Here is a 23,761-nt window from a genome sequence, read left to right as displayed (position 1 = left end):
CAAAAAACTCCAAAGAACATATATAGTGTTAGTTGCACAAATTTATAAAGACATTAAAAATCATTGAATTACTTTAAATGGATAAATTGTATGGTTTGTGAATTGTGTATTAGCAAAGTTGTATAAAACTTTTTAAAAAGTAGAGGCAAAGATGTCTTGAGACACAAAAATCAAGAACTAAGTATTAGCCAAAATATGTTCAACACCTATAAACGTTGGTGACATACAAATTAAAGTAGCAGTGAGTGCTGTTACATACGTATTAGAAAGACCGGAAAGAAATCACTGACAATACCCAGTGTAAAGGATGTGGAGCAGTTGCTTGTAGGAATGTAAAACACCCATAGTACGAGTGAGCTGTCACTGGGGTCTTCTTGGGTGGGGGTTAGTACTAAGGATTGAGCCCATGGCCTTGCCTGTGCAGCCAGTGCTCTGCCACTAACCTGCAGCTGAAGCCATGAGTATAAGCTAGTACAAACATTTTAGGAAAAGTTTCACAATTTAATGTAACAGATATAAACCATTCATACCATCCAGCAGTTCTACTTAGATTTTACCCAGATAAAATGAAAATATGTCCAAATAAAATTTGTTTATGAATGTTCATAGCACCTTTACTAGTAATAGCCTAAAACTGGAAAGAACCCAAATATCTACCAAAGAAGAATGGATAAATTATGATCTGACAATTTAACAGCAGTAAAACAGAATGAAATAGTTATGCATGGATGTATCTCAAAAAGTGAGCAAAGAAGCCACACACAAAAGATCAGATATGATTCCACTTAACTTGATATTCTAGAAAAAATACTTTTTTAGTGACAGAAAGGAAATTGCAGTTTGCTAGGAGCAAGAGCAGTAAGGGTTGGCAGGGATTATAAGGAAAGTCTTACAAAATAGTTATTTTGTACAATACAGTATATGTATGTGAACCACATCTCAAAGTTGATTTTACAGAAACTATAGTGTAGTCATAGATAACAAAAATTGAATAGTAGTACCAGTGAATTTTAATGTGACAGTACAAAATTCATCTGGTTTCAGACTCCATGTTGCAACTGACCTTTAAAAAATACCACCTATTAAATTTTGGTGCAGCGACATAAAAGGACATTCACTCCATTAATATGAAATGTCTAGAATAGACAGATTCATAGAAACAGAATGTAGACTATTGGTTACCAGAGATGGAGAGAAGAGGAATAGAGAATGACTGATAACCTGGAGAGTGTCTTTTGGGTAATGAAATGTTCTAAAATTTGGTAGATCTAGATTTCTAGATTAGGTATGTACTCTTGTACATACATTGATAATTATTAAACACTAAGTCATTTTCTGATTTTTTTTTTTTTTTGGAACCGGGGATTGAACTCAGACCCTTGCGCTTGCCAGGGAAGCGCTTATTCCACTGAGCCACCTCCCTGGCCCTAAACACCTAAGTCATTTTACAAGGAGAATTTTGTGATATATAAATATTTCAGTAGAAAAATTAGAAACAAGTATATTCTCAGTTATTTGAATAGACTATCAAAATTTTCCTCTCATTCCTACTACATATCTGTATAAAGCTGATTTTCTTCACACTGAATGCCAAAATCTGTAACATGGGTATTGTTGTATGTTACCCTGTTTTTGTCTTTGTGATTTTTGTCCTTGCTTTTATTTTTACTTTTCAAAATAAAATAAAATTAAAAAAAAAAAGAAAATTGGCATTGCCTAAGAAAACAGTTCAAAGAAATACGAACTAAAAATTAGAATAATAATTAGGTCAAATTATTCTGATATTATAGGATTCAGTGATCTGTTTGTGATACAAAATTGTTCATGAAATTAAAATATTTTATTACATAGTACTTAAGCATGTAAGGGGAGGTGATCTAATGACATTGTCATGTTGCTTTGCTATCTTTTATTTTCTCCTGCAATTAAAAATTTGCCTAATCCAAGAAACTCTGTTACAGTGTTTAATAAAATGGGTTGAAAGATTTATTTAAAAAATATATATGAAAATCCTACTGTATTCTTTTAAACTGTGTTAGATTTCTAAACTGTAAAACCATACAATTTTTGACTGTTTTAGAAACTTATTTTTTCATGAAAATATTATTTATGTTAACATAATAATTTATTGTTATTTTAAAATAAATATTTTTTAAATTCTTGGTTTTAACTTCTGTTATGGTAACTATTTTTTTTTTCAAAATTTTATTGATAAACAGATAGCAATGAGACAGTTTCAAACCAAATCGGTAGTACAGCTTCAACAACCAACACACTGCATATATTCTTCTTAGTGGTTAATTGCTGTACAAGATGCGGACTTGAGATCCTATTTACAAACACCATTAGAACAAATCATTCTATTCATTAAGAGAATGTAACTATATATCTATCCTAACCACTTTGAATACATATACACAAAATGGACATTCATCTGTATACCCCTTTTTTTCTAAGTTCCGTTATTTGAATATTATAGGTGTGTTAACTCAGCAAAATAATCTAAAAGAGTTCCGTAGTCCATAATAGTATTGGGTCTTCTGTTTATGGTAACTATTGGTAGATATTAAGCAACAACTTTTTTTAAAAACTTCAGTAATTTTTAAGTGTGAAGAAATCCTTTGACAGAAAGTTTGCACTGTACTGGCATAAAGAAATATATTTGTACATTATACATCATTGTAAAGCAAATTCTTAATTGCATTTATATCTGTAAGTCATTAAAATTTGTCAGTGAATCTGCCATATTAAATTTTGAATATAAAATGAATTACTAGCTAAAAATTGTCTATTATTGTATCTAACTGAATTAAATTAATCTATTTCTCTCTTCCCTCCACAATAGGATGTTGAAAATATATTTAGTCGAATAGTAGATATTCATGAACTTAGTGTAAAGTTACTGGGCCATATAGAAGACACTGTAGAAATGACAGATGAAGGCAGTCCCCATCCCTTAGTAGGAAGCTGCTTTGAAGACTTAGCAGAGGTAAGTCCTTCAAGAAGTCTATATGTGAGTTTCCTTTTGCATTATAATGGGGAATCTTAATTCTTGCTTATAGCCAAAATCATAGTTACTAATTGTTGACTGTACCAAATTAGTTACTGCTTAAATTTCTTATTTCCCGTTTTCTCATAGGTCATTGTAAACATTTTTTTTTTTCTGTTATCAAACAGAAAAACAGATCTTACAGGGGAGAGATGTGACAGCTGACACCTAATGGTCTACTACCAATTCTTTCATAGTAGGGCCAAGAAAAGCAGTGAATCAATGAAGTATTTGGATCTGGGCTCAGACTACTTGTGTTCCACTATAATTTCTGCTGTTTATTAGTTGTGTGTCCATGGGCAAGTTATTCAAGCATGATGATAATAATAGGGCTTAAGATTTCTGTGAAAATTAAGATAATCTGTGTGAAGTATTCAGCCAACCACCTTTATACAATGAGCTACTCAGTATGTAACTGTTTAAATATTATTTAAAATAGGACAAATGAAGTGACAAGTCATGTACAAGACCCAGATGATTGAGGTTTTATAGGGCAGAAAAATCTGATAAACTTCTCTAAATCAAACACTAATAAAATATATGAGTTAGTCTTAATAAGTTAGCATTGATAGTAATTCTCAGGTTTCTAGCTTTTGCTGTTTTCACTTTAAAATCAACTCTATCTTTTATTATAACACTGTATTGAGCTTGTTAAAAGTATATACATAATAATGGCTAGACTACAGGAGAATTTAAAAACCAGAAAAGAATGCTCTTATTTCTTTTATTTAGCATTCTATTAGAGATATAGCCTGATGCAAGAAATACAGAAATGGAATAGACAGGCTAAGTTGTCCTATTTGCCACTTAAGTTTGTCCAATTGGTAATCTGTGTAATTGTCTATATAGCAAATCTAAGATGTATATATCGTTAGAACTCATAGTCAAGTTCAGTATAATAACTAGATAAAAGATCAGTATATAAATGTCGACAGCATTACTGTGCCCAGTTACAACCCCTTGGATATACAGTAGTACCTCTTCACAAACTTACTTCTTTCCATGTTTCTGGTCCAAACTGAATTGGATGAGAACTGAATCAAATTCAATGGTTAGGTTCGATGTGGACCTTGTTGGGAAATCAGATTCAGTTCTCATCCAATGTGATTTGCAGCCAGAACTGTGGAAAGAAGTTCATGAACTGAAGTACCACGGTATAACATCCAAGCAAAAGGCTTTCTTCACTTTTTGATTGTACGGTACTCAGTAGTAAACCTCCTGAGGGACTCAGGATATGGCTCAGTCCCGGATTGCTTTTCCACCATGCATAATGCCCAGGGCTTGATCCACAGCAACACAGCCACATACACACAGTGATAAACCTAGTTATAGATATGTAGGACTTTTGTGTTAAGAAAAATAATTTGATACATGAGGAATATATGAATAAATGGAGTATATACAAGGTTTATTGGTAGATACAGTATTTTAATAATGCTAATTATCTATAAAATAATCCATAAATCCAGTACAAGGCAAGCTAATCCTAAAATTCATGTGTAAGAATGTAGAGACAAAAATAGCAATTTGGAACAGAACCAGTTGAGGGCAATTGTCCTATCACATGTTAAGATTTATTATAAAGATGCAGTATTAAGTAAGTGTGTAGTACTGATGCTGATGTGGACAATCAGTGTATAACAGAATAGAGAGCCTGGGAAAACATACATGTCCACTCCTAATATGTGACAGAGATAAAAATCAAATCAGTAGAGAAAGAAGAATTAATAATTGATATTAAGTCAAAAACTAGTTTTCCATATGCAAAAAATTTTATCTGATAACTTGCATTATGCTCAAGAAGTTTTTTTGTTTTGGTTTTTTTTTTGGTAGTACCAGGGATTGAACTCAGGACCCTGTGCTTTCCAGGCAAGCACTTATTCCACTGAGCTATCTCCCCAACCTCCTCAAGTTTTCTGACTTAGGTACTTTTCTTGTTGCTGAGATAAAATATCCAATATCCAAAGTTAAGGGAGGAAAAGTTTATTTAAGCTCACCGTTTGTAGAGGTTTTAGTGGAAAAGTTCATGGCAGGAAGGCTTAACAAACCAACAAAGGACCTTAACAGTACTATTCTGGCCCTGTTCTATTATATCTAGAGTGCTGGGATTAGGGGTTGTCAAACCATTCAGTGGATTAGTTAAGTAATCACACATCTTTAATCCCAGTATCACACCCTGTAGATTTAGCCATGTCCCACAAAAGCCCCACGTATGACTGTGTGAAACTTTAGGGGAATATTTCAACCCAAACCATAATATTCTCAGTGTTCTGGATTAGAAAAATCAATAATGTTAAAATAACCACACTGCTACCCAAAGCAATCTGCAGCTTCAGTGTATTCTCCCCTCAAAATAACCTGTAGCATTTTTCACAGGCTAGAAAAAAAATCCTAAAATTTATATGGAATCGTTAAAAAACACCAAATAGCAAAGCACTCTTGAGACAAAAGAAAAGAGTGGGAGGGGTTATACTGACTTCAAAATATATGCTACATGGAGCTGGGAATGTAGCTAAGTTGTAGAGTGCTACTTGCCCAGCATGTTCAAGGGGGTTTAAAAAATGCCCAGCACTGTAGAAAACAAAAAAACTACAAACTGTAATATTAAAATAAACATGGTACAAGCATAAAATATACAAATGTATAGAATATGCAGGATAGAAAGGCTAAAAGTTGGGCCGGGAGATAGCTCAGTATAATAAGCACTTACCTGGCAAGTGCAAGGTCCTGAGTTTAATCCCCAGTACTGCGGAAAAAAAAAAAAAAAATCTAAAAGTTAACCTGCAGATATCTACAACCAACTGATCTTCAACATAGGCATTATGACTAAACACCAGAAAAGCAATCTTTTTGGTAAAAAGGTTCTGGGAAAACTGGATATCCATATGCGAAAATATGAAATGATATCTCTCACCATAAATTCATTTATTTTAATTTGTGTGTGTGTGTGTGTGTGTGTGTGTGTGTGTGTGTGTGGCCAGCTCAGCCCACCAGGGGGCAGGGCTGGCTGGCATGTGGTGCTGGGGGATTGAACCGCAGGCCCTGTGCTTTGCTAAGCTTGTTCTAAGTAGGTGCTTTAGATCACTGAGCCATCTCACCAGCCCTCTCACCATAAATTTTAAAAAATCACTAAAAATAAATTAAAGACTTAAATGTAAGATGCAAAACTGAAAAATACCAGGAAACAATGATGAAAGCTTTGAGATAGTAGAAGGGATAAGGATTTGTTTGGATAAAATCTCAAAGATAAAAAACAAAAGGAAAAATAAAAAATGGGAGAAAACTTTTGACACTACATCTTTTACTTAACAGGTTAATGTCCAGGAAATACAGCTAACTCAACTCAGTAGTATACACACAAAAACCCAAATTATTAATGGTTTAGATCTAAAATGCTGACATGTCTCCCAGAAATATCGTGTGTAGAGGCTGGCCCTTGGGAAGCTGATTGGATTGTGGGAGTGCTGTACTTAGCAATGGGTTAATGAATTGACACACTCGTGAGCACATAGTTGAGTGTGCAGTTAGAAAGTGGGGCTGTGACTTGGAGGCATGTGTTCTTGTCTCTGGCTCCTTCTTAGTTTTGCTTTTGGGCTGCCAGGATTAAGCAGCCTTCTCTGCATGTTGTTTCTGTCTTGGAGATAGCTAACCGAGGATTGAACCCTCTGATGTCATCAGCCAAGTAAACCAACTCCTTAAGTTGTGGCTATCAGGTACCTTGTCCCAGCAATGGAGAAGTGACTAATATATGTTTTATTTGAAAATTGAAAATACATAAATTTTCTCTAAAGAAAATATAAAAAATGTCCTAGGATCCCAGTACATGAGAGCAGAAGCAAGATTGCTGAAAGTGTAAGGTTAGCCTAGGTTACATAGTGAGTTTGAGACCAGCCTTAAAGTTTAAGGATCCTATATAGCAGGACCCTAACTCAAAAAGTAATAACAAGAACAAAAAATAGCCAAGAGATGTATATGAGCCTTTTGGCCAGAACCACCATCTTCCAGTAATTTGCCAAAATGACTAACACAAGGGGCAAGAGGAGCGGAACCCAGTATATTGTTCTCCAGGCCTTTTAGAAAATATGGGGTTGTTCCTCTGGCCACATACATGTGAATCTATAAAAAGAGTGATATTGTCAACATCAAGGGAATGGGTACTGTGCAAAAAGGAATGCCTCACACATGTCACCATGGCAAAACGGGAAGAGTCTACAGTGTTACCCAGCATGCTGTTGGCACTGTTGTAAACAAGCAAGTTAAGGGCAAGATAGTTGCCAAGAGGATTGATGTGCATATTGAGCCTGTTAAACACTCAAAAAGTCATGAGAGCTTCCTGAAACGTGTCAAGGAAAATGATCAGAAAAAGAAGGAAGCCAAAGAGAAAGGTCCCTGGGTTCAACTGAAATGTCAGCCTGCCCCTCCCAGAGAAGCACACTTTGTGAGGACCAATTGAAAGGAGTGGTTGGAACCTATTCCCTATGAATTCATGGCATAAACTGGGATGTTGCTCTGCCATTCAGTACTTAATCAGCAGCTTAAGTGTTTTAGGTCCTATGTAAAAATAATATCATTCTGTGCTGTAAGGGTGGTTTTCTTGGTTGAACAGGTATGTGGTACCTTCTTACCTCAGAAATATTTGCAGCAGATTTTCACTGTACCTAGTAATTATGTCTAGTCTTTACTCTTCAGTGTTTTTCTTGCTGAAAAGATATTGCTGAGGTATTGTGCAGGTGTATACCCAAATATTCAAATATTTTTAAAATATTTATATTGGCTTGAAGATCCTGTAAATCATGATGGGGAAAAGATGTATCAAAATAAATGGAAGTCACTTCAGAAACAATATAAGCCCATTTCAGTTAAAGAAATTGTTTAAAGCAAAAAAATTTTAAAAAGAGGTGTATGAACACTGCTCAATGTGGGTAATCATCAGAAAAGTGCAGATATCATCTCACTCCAGTTAGAATGGCTGTTATCAAAAAGACAAATGATAGTAAGTACTAGGGAGGATGTGGTGAAAAGCCACTAATGTTATTGAGAATATAAACTGGTATAGTCATTATAGGAAAAAACATATGGATACTCTTCATAAAATTAAAAATAGACCCATATGATCCAGTAATCTGACTGCTGGGTATATATAGTCCCTTGCTTTTTGTGGTTCGACTTTCATAGACTCACTGTTTTGTGGGTTTTCAAAAAAAAAAAAAATTTTTTTTTTTTTTTTTGGCAGTACCAGGGATTGAACTCAGGACCTTGCACTTGCCAGGCAAGCGCTTATTCTGCTGAGCTCTCTCCCTGGCCTGTTTTCAAAAAATATTCATCTAAATTATTTATTGTGGACTTCTTACTATGTGGCAGGATTTTGCAGTACTGTACAGTATATAGTTAGAATTACGTAGGTTTATGAGTTTAAAAAATGAGTTTAGAACATTAGAATTGTTTTTAAAAGTGTGGGAAAGTTTTAAGAGTGTGGGAAGGGTTTATAAAGCCTTAAAAGAATATATAAATACCGGGGCCAGGGAGATGGCTCGGTAGAATAAGCGCTTCCTGGCAAGCACAAGGGCCTGAGTTCAATCCCTGGTTCTGCCAAAAATTAAAAAAAAAAAAAAATTATATATATATATTTGTAATGTTGTTACATCACTGATTTTCACGTGTCACGGGGTGTCTGGAATGGAACCTCTGCAGTAGGTGAGGCACCTCTGCATAGCCAAAGGAAATGAAGCCAGCAGGTTGCAAGGACATCTGTAGTGCCAATTTATTGGAACATTTTGCAGGACCAAATGTTGGCAGTGAAGTCCATTTGCAGGTGATAAATATAAACAACTTTCCTTTTGTAGTTTATATGTTTAAAAGTTTTTGATGCATATATGCATAAGAAGATAAATACCAAGTACTCGTTAAAGCAGTATTTATTATTTAAAAAAAATGGGATATTTTCTAAAAGGCCCTTAGTAGAGAGTAAAGAAAAATGATGTACTCATGAGGTAGAATATTATTGTCTTGGGCTTTAAAATAAATGAACTGTAAGGAACTGTACAAATCAGAATGGGTAAGGCCTTGTAAACAACTTTAAATATAGAAATTCAGTTACAGAGGAGTAACATACTCCCTTCTGCTGCTGGGATGAAATACATAATGTACACAGCTTCAAGAAGAGGTTTATTTGGCTCAGTTTCAGTCCAGGTTGGTGGGCACCAAGGCACAAACACCACTGGCAGGTGGGCTCAGTGAGGAGAGCTGTTCAGCCATGAACCAGGGAGCACAGAGGCTGGGGTCAGGGCTGTGCCCCACTCCCCTAGGCCTCCTTCCCCCAAACAGAGCCCCTCCTAGCAGCACATGCATGCACCCCTGCAGGCACTCACCAGACCCGCCCCCCCATGGTTTCTGGACCCTGTAAAAGCCCCCTCTCTCAGCACTGCTGCACCGCAGACCAAGCAATCAGTACCTGAGTCTTTGGAACACTTCATATTTAAATGTATTTAAGTGGTGTTTGAAAGCATGAATGATACATAATTATATCAAAACAAAAGTGATAAAATTCAAATTCAGGAAAGTGATTACCAGTGGAAATAGACTTGCAAAGGATCAGGTACATCTTTTTTTTTTTTTTTTTTTTTGTGGACCAGGGGATTGAACTCAGGACCTTACGTATGCCTGGCAAGCACTTACTCTACTGAGCTTTTTTTTTTTAAAAAAAAAAAAAAAAAAACTGAGGGAAGTATTAAAACATGTCGATCTTTTCTTTTTTTCTTGTTTGCTAGATGGATGGATATAGTTAGGTTAGGCTGTTCTCTATACTTGTCACTTACACGTATTGAAAATTTTTATATTTTCTGTGAATCTATACTTATATTTTAGCTAATGAATCAATCATAAAATCATGTTAACTTAAAAATAGATTCTTAGAAGTGCATGCTATTCTACAGATTTATCTTCAAAAATAAAACTTTATAGTGATAGTTTGTATTCTCAGTGCATTGTCCTTTTTTTCCTCTCGAGACTGAGTAAACCAGCTACCATTTATTCAGTGTGTAGTATGTACCAGGCATTGTAAGTGCATTACACATGATATTTAATTTCTAAAACAGCCCTGTGAGGTGAATGTTATCCACACTATCTAATGAGGAAGGATAATTAGAGTAAACAGTTTGCTGAAGATCACACAATTAATAGTAAAATCAGAACTGGAACCTGGGTATCTATGACTCTTAATGCCTACACCTTTATTCAACCACTACACTATGCAAATCTTTTCTTTTGTCTATAGTTATAAAAAGTCTGTAATACATTAGAGCTTATTGAGAGATGAGGGAGGCCAACATGGCAGTCATGTCCGCTGTGTATTATAATTGTAGCAATTCAAAGAGACCCAAGACACAGACTTGACTGAGATCTTTATTCCTCTTCCTCGTCTACTTTTTATTCCTCACTGTTTCATGTTGTTACTGTTGAAATCTTACTGTCCACTTCTGTGAAATATATAAGGGACAATTGAAAAATGTGGTGTGCTCTTACGCTATACAGAAACCCTTCTATGAGAGGCATCATAGACTACAGGGGTCCTACTACCCAACAAACAGAATTTAACTAGAAAATACTAATTTATTCTATTAAATTATAATTAATAGGCATTATTTTTGTAGAGGATTTAAAAGGAATATATAGTTGTGTTGATACAGATGAGGTTATAATTTAATCTTTTGTGTTTATGGTGGTAAGTTATTTGTTTTACCTTGGAGAAGATTTATGTATTTATGTTTTACCTTTATTTTCTAAGGAACTGGCATTTGATCCATACGAATCGTATGCTCGAGATATTTTACGACCTGGTTTTCATGATCATTTCCTTAGTCAGTTATCAAAGCCTGGGGCAGCACTTTATTTGCAGGTACAGTAATTTTTAAATCAAGATGTACAGTGTCCAAAAAGTAAAATTCAAAAAATTAAATCACCTTCTTTTCTAGTCAATAGGCGAAGGTTTCAAAGAAGCTGTTCAGTATGTTTTACCCAGGCTCCTTCTAGCTCCTGTTTACCACTGTCTGCATTACTTTGAACTTTTGAAGGTAAGGAAACTCATTGGTATTTGTAAAATACTCTTAATAGGATAGCAAATTTGGTTTGCTTTTTGCTGGAAATCTAACCTGAGGCTTTAAACACATCAGTCTCAGGCCCTTGACCCCACTGAGCTTTGTCCCCAACAAATTTTATCACTTCATTTGTAAGTTATCATTTGACATCTGTGTAAACTAGTGTGTACACATTTTTGTTTTCCCAGTTTTAAAAAGAAATGTAAATAAAGCTTCAAAAGATAGCATATTTTCTTGTTTTAGCAGTGAATTGAATTTTATTTTATTTTTTTGAAATTTTATTTGTGTGTATATGTGTGTGTGTGTGTGTGTGTGTGGCCAGCTCAGCCCACCAGGGGGCGGGGCTGGCTGGCATGTGGTGCTGGGGGATTGAACCGCTGTCCCTGTGCTTTGCTAAGCTTGTTCTAAGTAGGTGCTTTAGACCACTGAGCCATCTCACCAGCCCTAGCAGTGAAATTTAAAGCAACTGTTAGATTTTTTTTTCTTGTGTCTTTTTTGTTTACATGGTTGTTTTTTGAAAAACCTCTGATTTATACATTCCAATTTCCATTTGGGACCTCAATACATTCGTGGACTCATATAAGGGATGTAATTTGAAGATAATGCTGAAATAATAGGGAAGGTTAATTTAACTAATTTTCATACCTCATTTGCAAATATCTCTGGTAAATTGCATTTTTATTTATTTATTTTTTTTCTGTATTTTAGGGAAGGGTCTACAGGGTATTCAGGGTCTTACTACTAGATCAGACTTGCAGTGATCCTCCTGTTTACAGCCTCCCAAGAGCTGGGATTACAGGCGTGCACCACCACACTGTCTCAGTCGCCATCTCAGCACGCCCCCGGGGACAGGGCCGGCACAGCAGGCACTGCAGGCCCGGGTATTGAACCCCTGGCCCCTGCACCTGCCGTGCCGGCACTTTAATCTGCTGAACTATTTGGCTGGCCCACATTGCTTATTTTAGAAGTGGTAAATTTGTAAAATCTCGTTAAAAATTCCCCATTTCATCATAGTTCACAGTAGTCAGAAGCACTGATCAAAAGGAAAGGGTTTTGACTTTTTCTCCTACTATACACTAAAACTAGAGAAAGGAACTCTTTGCACAAATAAAATTCAGTGGTGTAGCTCAAAGTCACAGTCTGTTTTAGTGAACTAGCAAGACATCTATTTACGCTGTTACTTTCTTACCTTGGGAAATAGCCATTTGCCTTGTGTGCTGGCTCAGTATCCCTTCTTTGAATGTAACCTAACACTCCTGTGGAGAGTCATGACTGACACACACTTAGGAAAAGGCTCTTGTCAGTCATTTTTAATCCGTAATATTTTTGTTCTCACCACCTATGAACTTTGTAAAGAGAGCCTAATTTTACAGTCACAAAGTATTTTTATTTGATAAGTTTTTCAAAATTTAAAAGACAAGGGCTGGGGAGAGGCTCAGTAGAATTAAGCACTAGCCTGGCAAGCACAAGGGTCTGAGTTCAATCCCCGGTTCTGCAAAAAAATAAATAAATAAAAGACACTAAGTATAGAGTCATTCATTAACTACAGTAGGAGCTGAGAAATGAAAATACAATGAATTTTATTTGTTTAATGCTTTATATAACATTTAAAGCAAGTAGACCTACACAGAGGAACTTAGTATTTCTGGTTCACTTTGATTGTTGAGCAAGGGAGAATGTTTGGTCCATAATAAAACTTTGCATGAATTGTTGAGAGTTGTTGGTTTAATCCTTTGCCAATTAAAACTGCTTACTGAAACTTTTTTAAGAAGCACACTTTTAATTGGAGGGAAAAAAGACAAATCATAAACAGGTACAAATTTCCTTTGACGAATGTGATCATTGTAGATGTATAAATTGTACCGATAAACTTAAATTAAATTTTAAAAAGTCCAAATAAAACAAATACTTGTTTTATCAAATAAACAATCTGTTCAGTATAATTCTGCTATAGAGAATGTGTTATTAGAAACTTGTAGTGTGCAGCTGTTGCTGATGACTAAATAGGCTCTCTGTGGTGAACTGGCACATGAATAGAAGACTTCTGAGCTTCATGAAGTGGCAGAATTTTAGCCCTACACTTTCCTTCCATTTACTGTCTGCCTTATAGTAACCTGGACTTGATTACATTAAATTTCTTAAGAATGTCTGAGTGGGAATGGAGTAAGGGAGTTAAAGGGTAGTATTTAATCACTAGGCAGAATTAAAGCATTATTAGCAATCTGTTCAAGACTGAAAACAATATACCTTTTAAATCTTTTAATTGTTTTTAAGAATTTATTGTGATAACCACAGTCATTATCTGCACTTCATTTATCTTTATTAAAATTCTGAAGGATTCAAAAGATGGTATTAGTTATTCCCAAAGCAGTAATTATTGATTAAATAAAAACAAAAATGCTGGATGTAATGGTAACAAGATAGCTCAGCAGACTAGGTGCCTGCTTTGGCAGCACAGGGAACAGGGTTCGATCTGTGCCAGCCCTGCCCCCAGCACGTGACCCAGTCCAGGTGTGGTGGCACTTGCTTGTAATCCTAGCACTGGGGAGGCTCAAAATAGAAGGATCTCTACAAGTCTGAGCTGCGTAGTGAAACCCTGTACCAAATACATAAAATGAAAAAATGCTGAGTGTGGTGTCAGATACCTGTGATCCTAGCACTCTTGGAGGTTGAGTGAGGCAGGAGGATTGCAAGATCAAGCCCAGGTTGGGCAACCTAGCAAGAACCTGTCTGAAAATACAAAAGTTAAATAAAGGCTAAGGGTGTAGCTCAGTGTGAAGACTTTTGGTTCAGTCCTTAGTAACACACACACACACACACACACACACACACACACACACACAGAGCTAGCTACAATTTAGAAAAGTTTTTATAACAGAACCTAATCATTTAATAAGAGAATTTACTTACTGCTTGAATTTAGATAATTAAATTTTCTAAAGTTACAACATCATAATAGACTCATATAATAAGTGTATCCTTCAGCAAGATTTCTGATTGAAAGATGTGTATCCCTGAATCATGTTACTGCCTAAGCTATAGAAAGCTTGTCTCCTCAATCCATTCTTTAATCTCTGTTGTCTCAGCATTAATGCATGGCTTGTACTCATGTTTAATTTGTATTTGTTGGCATGTTGCTGACCTACACGTCTTCACTGACCAGTATTTTCAAGTACATTCTTTGGGCTGCTATTGTCATGGCACCCTCTAAATAACGGAGGAGGATGTCAGGAGGGCAGAGGTTTGGGAAGCACTGTGTCATTGCTGATACTCCTAAAGATGTTCATGTACAGTTGAATACGACTTTCTGCAAAACTGCATGATAAAATAATCATTTTCTAGAATTTTTCAAATAAGTTACACCATTGAATCTATTTAAAATGGAAAGCATTTATAAAATTATATAATTACAGAAACTACCATGGAGATTCTCCCCATCAAGTGAACTGAAAGAGCATTCAGCTTTTAAGAGTCCAAGATCTTTTTCCAACTACATGATTTTTACTAATTCTACATTTCTTCTTTTGGGAGTTGTTCTTACTCCAGACCTCAGTCCAAACTTGGTAATTGGGGAAAAAATGGAGCAGCCGGAGGCAGCAAAGCCTTGTGACATCAGGGACAGTTGGAAACTGACCACAATTTCAAAGTTCAGTGGCTTTTGAAAGCTTACTAGATAGGTGCCCGCCATCTCTTCTCTTGTTCTAGGTCAGTGGCCTACTAGCTGTGTGGCCTGAGCCAAGTCACTTCTTTTTGAGCCCTGGTTTCCTTATTTATGAAGTTCCTATTATCACTGAGTAGTCTGTCCACCAAAATATACATGTAAAAGTACTTCATTATAGTAAAGAACATAAAGCCTGAGTATTGTCATCACTAGAATTTTTTTTCTTGTCCTACAGATACCCTTTTGCGGGGTGGGCTATGAAGTTCACTCTGGTCTTGAACTTACTGTGTAGCCCTGGCTGCCCTCGAAATGCAGCGATCCTCTTGTTTCAGCCTCTTGAGTGCAGGGTTTCCAATTGTGTGCCCAGATTGGTAGACAGCTTAAACTTAACATTTCATTCCCTTCCCTCACACCACAGCCCCCTCTCCTGCCTGCCTAAATCTGTACTTTTCCCTGTATTTTCTGTCTCTATTGATTGCCTCATGTCCCTCTATTAGAAGCCATTGCACCATCTCTTTGATTCTTCCCTATCCCTTTTAAAGGGATCTAGAGACTGGCAGGTTGTGTCCATTCTTATGGACACTGTCTTGAGTCGAAGCCCTGAGCATGTCCTGCCTGGACCATTGCCGCACCTTCTTTATGTGGTCCTTCTATTCCTTGGAATGCCCCAGTTGAAAGGTGTAGTTGGTTTCCTATCATCTGTAACACAGAAATCTAAATTCTTTAGCTTTGCTGACGCTATCCCTGCAACTTCATCTCTCAGTATTTAATCCAACCTACCTTACACTGTAACCGTTAAGGATTTCTTAGTGGCTATGGATGTACCAAATGTGTTCAGAGTTATTTGCATGTCCTTTTCCCCACATTTACATGGAATATCTCTTCTTCAAACCCCGCTTTTTACGTGGGAATTTCAGAGGATTTCTTCAAGTGTGGACTCCTCTTAAGTTTCCTTTGGTTGCCTAGGCTGACCCTTTCACTAAACATCTCTTCACATCTCTTTGTAGAGCTTGCCCCTGTCCTGCCTCATCATTAGCACATGTGGTCCATGAGGAATGGAACCAGGCCCTGTGTATCTTTACATTCTCATTTCTAACTTGTGCTGATAGGCTTTTGATAAATGCTTGTTTAAAAATGAATGGCCCAAAATAGCTTTTCTTAGAATTCCTGTATAATTTTGTGTTTGTATGTATGCATGTGTATGTGTTTCCAGCACAAGGGATCACACTGACCTGCATCTCTAGTCCTTTTTTTTTTTTTTTTTTTTTGCAGAACTGGGGATTGAACTCAGATCCTTGCATTTGCCAGTCAAGCACTTATCCTACTGAGCCATCTCCCTGGCCCCTCTCTAGTCCTTTTTATAGTGTTCTTTTCATTTTGAGACCAAGTATCACTGAATTACTGACTTGCCCAGGTTGAGCTCAAACTTGCAGTCCTCCAGTCTCAGCCTCCCAGAGTGCTGGATTATATGCCAAGCTAGAAATTAATATATTTTAAAAGATTTAATTGTACATTTTATATCATTCCATTTATTTTGGGAACTTAGGTAGCATGCCTTAACCTTTACAATTTCAAAAAGTAAAGTTCAGCTAATCATAGTATATGCCTTTGAGACTCATAAGAACAGAGTAAAATGGTGGTTCCTAGAGGCTGGGCCAAGTCTAGGACTGAGGGGATAGGTATATTCATCAAAGGACCCAAAATTGTACCTACGTCGGGCATAGTGGTGTTCACCTGTAATCCCAGAACTCAGGATGCTGAGGCAGAAAGATTGTCTTTTAAAAAAAATTCAGTCTCTAGCCCTTGAAAGCAGAAAAGAAAAAAATTTAGGAATAAGTTCAAGAAATCTATTGCTGATCATAGTGACTATAGTTAATAACAATATACTGCTTTTGTGGGGGATTTTTTTTTTTTTTTTTTTTTTTTGGTTGGCTTTTGGTGTTTTGAAATAGCGTCTCACTCTGTAGGTCAAGCTGGCCTTGAACTCTTTATCTAGCCAATGGCCAAATGTAAACTCAAGTCCATCCTCCTGCCTCATCCTCGTGAATGCTGTGATCACAGGTACACACCACCACTCCAGACTTCAGCTAAATAAGCAATCAGATCTTTAAATACTAATTTGGAAAGTTAATGTTTTGTAAGGTTAAAAAAAAAAAAAAACCTTCCATTATATGCTTAAGAAAACCATTGCTCCAATAATGTGATTTTTCAATGTGAAATTTGATTTGCTTTATTAAACAGATTTAGACTTTTCAGGACAGTAAATACGTTGACCAGTATTATAAAGGTTAATCAGTCACTGCATGTGGTTCAACAAAGATGTTAACTTTTTCTCTCAGATATATTTTATCCCCCTAAGGCATACCCAGTATTAGAAAAAAATCATCCAGGATAATGTTGAGCTAATTAATTTCCCAAAGAATTACCCTATTTGTCTCTAGTATGCCAGATACATGTAATTCAGGGAAAAGTATCTCTTATTTTATGTCTGGTTGAAATCTGTATTGTTAGATTATACAGTATTTCAATTTTCTAAGACTGCCATAGCAAAACATCACAAACTGGGTGGCTTACCACTACAGAAATTATTTCATCGTTCTGGAGGATATAAGTTTGAAGTCAGGGTGTAGGCAGGGCCTGCCTTTGCTAAAGGACCTAGGAAAAAATCCTTGCTTCTGGGTGTTCTTTGACTTAGAGACACCATTCCTCCAGTTTTATTTCCAACTTCCCATCAAGTTCTTCTCAACTTCACATTCTCTTCTGTGTTTCTGCTTCCCAATGTCCCTTTCCTCTCTGTACTTAAAAAAACACTAGGACAGAGGGCTTAAGGTTAACCCTAACCCAGCATGACTTCATCGCAACTTGATTATGTTTGCAAAGATCTGATTTGTAAATAGTTTTCAAAGTTATTTCAGTTACTTGGGTTCTACATTTAACCACTTATCAGTTTAAATTATAGGATGAGCAAAAAGTTGCATTTTTTGTTAATTTTTATAACATAATAAAACAGGAAATATAACAAGGACAATTTTATCAGATTTATTCATTACAAGAATCCACTGGCATAAATAATACCTGCCCAAGTGCTGCTTGGATAATTACTGCTATGTAAACATGCTGCCTGAGTGACAGGTAAAAGGTTAAGTGATTAAAAGTTTTTAGGACAGTCAAGCATTTTGGGTTCTGGTCTTGCCTATCTATGCCATCATGTAAATGATATTAATTTTATGTGCCACATTAGTTTCTATAAATAAAACATGGGAAATCATATAGTCCTCCCCCCCTTTTTTTTTCCTGGTACTGGGGATTGAGCTCAGGACCCTGCACTTACCAGACAGGCACTTATTCTACTGAGTTATCTCCCCAGCCCATGTAGTCTCATTTTAAACAGAGGAAAGCCAGTCTATGTTAGTGGATGAAATTAACTGCTATAAGTTGCATCAGGCACAATTTAACGTCTAAAATCTTGAGTTTTATCCTTTTCCTAAGTACTGCTGTAAATATCTGTTCCCTGGACAGCTCCTGAAGTTTATTACCATCTGTCTTTCAGGGTTTCCTGGGAGATACATAGTAACACTGCATGTGCTCATTTTAGATATGTTAATTACCGCTTCTTTACTTTCCTTTTGTTGTTTTTTGTTTGTTTGTTTGTGGGCTTGGAGGCGGTAGAGCTGGGAATTGAATCCATAGCCTCTCTACCAGTAAGCCACATCTCCAGGCTGACTGTACTGTACTGTTATATTTTAAGACTGGGTCTTGCCAAGGTGTCTGGGTTGGCCTTAAACTTATGATCCTTCTGCTTCAGACTCTCAAGTAGTGGCTGAAATTACAAATACACATGTCCAGCTCTATTTATGAGGGAGCACCCCCCAAGTCACTGGTAAAAAAGGCTTCCTTCCTGTGAATAGATAAATGTTATCTCTATAGCACATAAGAATTTTTATTGTACTTTAGAATATAATTCCTTAGATTAGTTGAGGTTAAATACAAATTAACAAATGGCAGTATAATCTTAGGGCTTGATTTTTAAAAAATCAAAACTAGCACTTACAAAATTAAATTGGATTGTTGCACAGTGTTATTAAATAAGCACTCCTACAAAGCATGGTATTGAGTATCACTGGTAAAAAGAGAATGCTGCTTTGTTGAACTTCATTTACATATTAATTGGTACTTCTTTGTTTGGGTGGCAACAATAAGCTTTGGTAGTAGTTAGCATGAATCATTTTGCACCAGTGTCCAGTTTAAATCAGCTGTTAACCTTTCTTATAAGCATTTTTTGCTTCTTTAGTTATTTATTATAATAAAATGTATTTTAAATATTTACCTAAATTTCATCAGAATGATTTTATGGATTTGGAATATATTTTAGGGGTTTATACTTCTTAAAATATTGACTATATCTTAAAAATATTTTAGGTGCATTAAATAGTCAAATGCATGTCTAAAATGATTTTTAAAATCTGTATTAGAACATTGTTTGACCTGTATATTTGCCTGAATTAGTAATTCAGTATAAAAAACATCGAGGACAAAATAGCAGTGCTCAGCATTGTTACCTATTAATATCAAATATTAAGCCCGAAAAACAACCATATCTTATTGACTTTGTGAAACTTTTTAGGTCTTAACTCAAAATAGCAAAATAAAATAGTTCATTCTTGAGTGTTTCTATTAAATTGCCTTTTTCTTAATGTGTACAGCTTTCAATTTTATGTGCTGCCTTTTATACTTGATCATGTTAACAGTAACTATTTGTCACCAGAAATTCTGCCATGTGAGAGGCAATAGTTTATCATTATGAGATAGAAGAACATTGAGAGATTAGCCAGCATATCCAGCCTTCAACCTACCAGTAATGTCCACTTGTCTAAAACTTTGTATGTCAGACCAGGCCTTTTTAGCTGGCCATACTGAAGACGTGTACTACAAATAAAAGTTACTGAGGGTTTTTTTTGTTTTTTGTTCGTTTAAGTTATTACTCTAATGCTTATATTTCAAATTTTTCATATCTTTTGGAAAATACCTTTTTATTACCCACTTTAAGTTGGGAATTATGTACAGATTTTTCTTTTACTTAATACAACTGAGACTTTTTCTAAAACTAGATATCTACTGGAAAGTATGGTAAATTTTTAATAAGATAAATACACATAGTAAAAGCTAAATATTAAATAGACATTGCATTTTATCTTTAAAATATTTGAACATTAAGATACTTTAAGGAAGTTATTTTTATAAATGGAGACATTAAGAAATTGTTACTTTTCACAGGGCTTGTGTGTAGCTGATTTTTATCATTTGAAGCAAAAAAGGGAAAAGGGACTGTGTTGATCTTTAAGGAATTCCTGCTAATAATATAAAATCATTAGAGTAGTAATATTTTGTAACTACCTTTAATATTTTATGGTTATATTTTGTAAGTATCTTCTAAGGTTTTCTTAGATGTATAAAAGCTCTTCCTTTTTAGTAGCTAGAAAAACATTTAAAATTTTATTGAACTATCATTTGTCATTCATACTTCTGTTTATTGAAGCTACCTTGTGTTGGTAATTAGTAGCAAAGGATGATTTAGTACTTTTAAAATATAGAGCTTCTCTCTGGCTTATGTAGCTACTAGTAGAAAATGTGGTTGAATTTCATAAATATATATTCCTAGCTTTACTCAGTATGTTAACATGTATATACTGACAGAGTTCTTCTTGACACTAACATGAATTCTGTAGTAGAACACAACAGGCTTTGTATAAACCTCTTTGGGGAAGAGAAAAATGAGGCCCAGAGATAAAAAATTTTGCCCTAGGGCAGTGGTGGCAAGAACCCTGAGAACCTATGGCATGCATGCTACAGTTGGCTTTTTGGGTTTTTTTGTTGTTTTATGTATTTAGTACAGGGTCTACAGGGTCTTGCTACACAAATTGGACTCGTAGTGATCCTCCTGTTTTCAGCTTCCCAAGCGCTGGGATAACAGGGATGCACCACCACACCCAGTCTCAGTGGCAGTCTCAGCATGTCCCGGGGGCAGGACCAGCATGGCAGGCGCAGATTGAACCCCGGTCCCTGCGTCTGCCTAAGTGGGACTTTTTGTTATTATTGAAAGCTATAAAGGTTCACCATAACTGCTCTAGGATCATACAAATAGTTAAGCTTCCTTTCTACCATATTGCATACTCATGTATATTTATCTTCCTTATTATCATAATAACCTACAAGGGTAATTACTATGGAGCTCAGAAACCTAAGACCAAATTCTGCACTTAAAAAATTTAAAGACTTCATCTATGTGCCAGTGCTAATTCCTGTGATAGGCAACTTTTGTCATTCATTTCTTTTGAGTAATGTGCAGCTTAAGAAACTACATAATCCTGCTTGTTACAAGATATACTCAAAATTTTTTTTGTATTTTAGGAAAGGGTCTACCAGGTGTTCAGGGGTCACTACTAGATCAGATAGTGATTCACCTGTTTACAGCCTCCTAAGAGCTGGATTACAGGCGCGTGCCCTCAGTATTTATTTATTTATTCATTTATTTATTTATTTATTTATTTATTTATTTCGGCCAGCTCAGCCTGCCTTAAGGGCAGGGATGGATCTGGTGCAGTTGTGGAGCTGGGGATTGAACCGCGGTCCTCTGCACCTGACTGAATTTGCCCAAGCAGGCGCTTTAAACAGCTGAGCTAACCCACAAGCCCAGATGCACTCATTTTAACATTGCTGCTTTCGCTTTGTTTTAATGTGGAAAACTTGACTGCATGTTAATATAATAATGCAGAAAGAAGAAAAATACTTTTTGAAAGAGTGGAATTTTTTGACATTTAGAATTATTGTGAAGAAAAAAATTAAATGAATGTCATTTTTATCCTTAAATAAAATGGGTATATTGTTTTGTGCAAAACTTTTTACTTTGTCCTTTTGGTTTTATAGCAGTTAGAGGAAAAAAGTGAAGATCAAGAAGACAAGGAATGTTTGAAGCAAGCAATAACAGCTTTGCTTAATGTTCAAAGTGGTATGGAAAAAATATGTTCTAAAAGTCTTGCAAAACGAAGACTGAGGTGAATATTCTCACTTTTTAAAACATCCTTCTTACTCTGACTATAGTGGTATAAATTCAGGGAACCCAGTTCCTGCCTCAGTAAACAATGAAGAAAATAGTTCTAGTGACAAGCTTGGTCTTTCAGAGGAAGTGACATCAAAGCCAAGAGAATTTGTTATTGTTTGAAAAACCTTTCATATTTGTGCATTTTCCTTGCATACTCCCAGACAAGATCTCCTGAGAATCAGCTGGTAAGCTAAAGAAGAGATAGAGCAAAATGTATTCAGTAGATTTATGTCAGCTCATTGTTCTGTCAAAGTAAAATTAGTAGTGTCCTTTATTTTAGGGATTATATAACTTGAGGCATTAATTCAGATAACCTCGCTTCCACTTTCTAATTAGTGCTTCTTTTTAGCTTTGGGTCTTGTCCATTTAAACATCTAAATAATTTACTTTAATCTCTTAAACTACTTTTTCCCCCAGCATATTGGGCTACTTTTTAATATTTGTCATTCTAAATAGTTAGTAGCCAAGGTAGAAATAATCATTCTGTAGCTTAATTTATGGGGTTGAATTTTGTCAGTAGTCATTGTTCTTTTTAGAGCACTGAAAAAAATTCTGTTGCTTTAATTTCCAAAATTGTGTAATACTAATACTTGGGGAATTAGTGAATACCTTATCAATGTGACTTTAAAATGTACTTTTACCCTATCCCTTGTTTACATGAACTCTAGATCTCTTGTCATCTGTGTACTAATAATGTCTTTTCCTTTATTCCCAGTGAATCTGCATGTCGGTTTTATAGTCAGCAAATGAAGGGGAAACAACTAGCAATCAAAAAAATGAACGAGATTCAGAAGAATATTGATGGTTGGGAGGGAAAAGATATCGGACAGTGTTGCAATGAGTTTATAATGGAAGGGACTCTTACACGTGTAGGAGCCAAGCATGAGAGACACATATTTCTTTTTGATGGCTTAATGATTTGCTGTAAATCAAATCATGGGCAGCCAAGACTTCCTGGTGCTAGCAATGCAGAATATCGTCTTAAAGAAAAGTTTTTTATGCGAAAGGTACAAATTAATGATAAAGATGACACCAATGAATACAAACATGCTTTTGAAATAATTCTAAAAGATGAAAATAGTGTTATATTTTCTGCCAAGTCAGCTGAAGAGAAAAACAACTGGATGGCAGCACTGATATCTTTACAGTACCGGAGCACACTGGAGAGGATGCTTGATGTCACAATGCTGCAGGAGGAGAAGGAGGAGCAGATGAGGCTGCCCAGTGCTGAGGTGTATAGGTTTGCAGAGCCGGATTCGGAAGAGAATATTATATTTGAAGAGAACATGCAGCCCAAAGCTGGGATTCCAATTATCAAAGCAGGAACTGTTGTTAAACTTATAGAGAGGCTAACATACCATATGTATGCAGGTAAGAAACAGGAAGTTGCCTACTATTCTGTTTTCCCACTTCGGGCTGATTGTCTTTGCTTCTTTGGCAGTTGTTTCTAAACTAGAAAAAATGAATTAGCAGCCATAGCTGCTGTATTATTCAAGTTCATTTTCTATTATTAAAACTACTATTTTATAGTTCTTTAGCTATTTTACACTTTTCATTATTTCAAAGCATTCAATTTGAATTACTGATAAGAAAGTGATCTCATATGGATAAATTTCCCAGTTAAGAAAACAGCAGAAATAAAACTGTAATCAGTAATAAATCATTGGAGTCCAGAAAGTTTTTCATTCCTTTGTCTCTTTTTTTCCCTTCTCTTTCCATTATTGAAATTATAATGCAAAAACCTAAACATGCATCCATAAGCAGAATTGTGCTGGTAGGTTTAAGGAAAAAAAAAAAAAAGAAAAAAATATGTATGTGTGTGTGTGTATGTGTGTGTATACATACATATATATATGAAA

General features: G+C 35.6%; 1 protein-coding gene across 3 annotated transcripts in view; it reads left to right on the top strand.

The window, feature by feature from the left end:
• The window catches only part of Sos1 (SOS Ras/Rac guanine nucleotide exchange factor 1), a 71,278-nt gene that overhangs the window by 10,323 nt on the left and 37,194 nt on the right, over positions 1 to 23,761 (top strand). For 2 of the 3 annotated variants that reach the window (XM_023711176.1, XM_012513914.2), the window contains exons 5-9: positions 2,846 to 2,989; positions 10,833 to 10,943; positions 11,020 to 11,118; positions 21,728 to 21,855; positions 22,618 to 23,273. In XM_023711176.1, the coding sequence (XP_023566944.1) occupies positions 2,846 to 2,989; positions 10,833 to 10,943; positions 11,020 to 11,118; positions 21,728 to 21,855; positions 22,618 to 23,273 (1,138 nt within the window). The remainder of the gene's footprint in view (positions 1 to 2,845; positions 2,990 to 10,832; positions 10,944 to 11,019; positions 11,119 to 21,727; positions 21,856 to 22,617; positions 23,274 to 23,761) is intronic. The other variant, XM_023711177.1, reaches the window with a different exon arrangement.

Source organism: Octodon degus, unplaced genomic scaffold (assembly GCF_000260255.1).
Source record: "Octodon degus isolate 3935 unplaced genomic scaffold, OctDeg1.0 scaffold00020, whole genome shotgun sequence".
In the NCBI taxonomy this organism is placed as follows: domain Eukaryota; kingdom Metazoa; phylum Chordata; class Mammalia; order Rodentia; family Octodontidae; genus Octodon; species Octodon degus.
The sequence above is the reverse complement of the archived record's forward strand: the minus strand, read 5'-3'. Positions and strand labels throughout refer to the sequence as shown.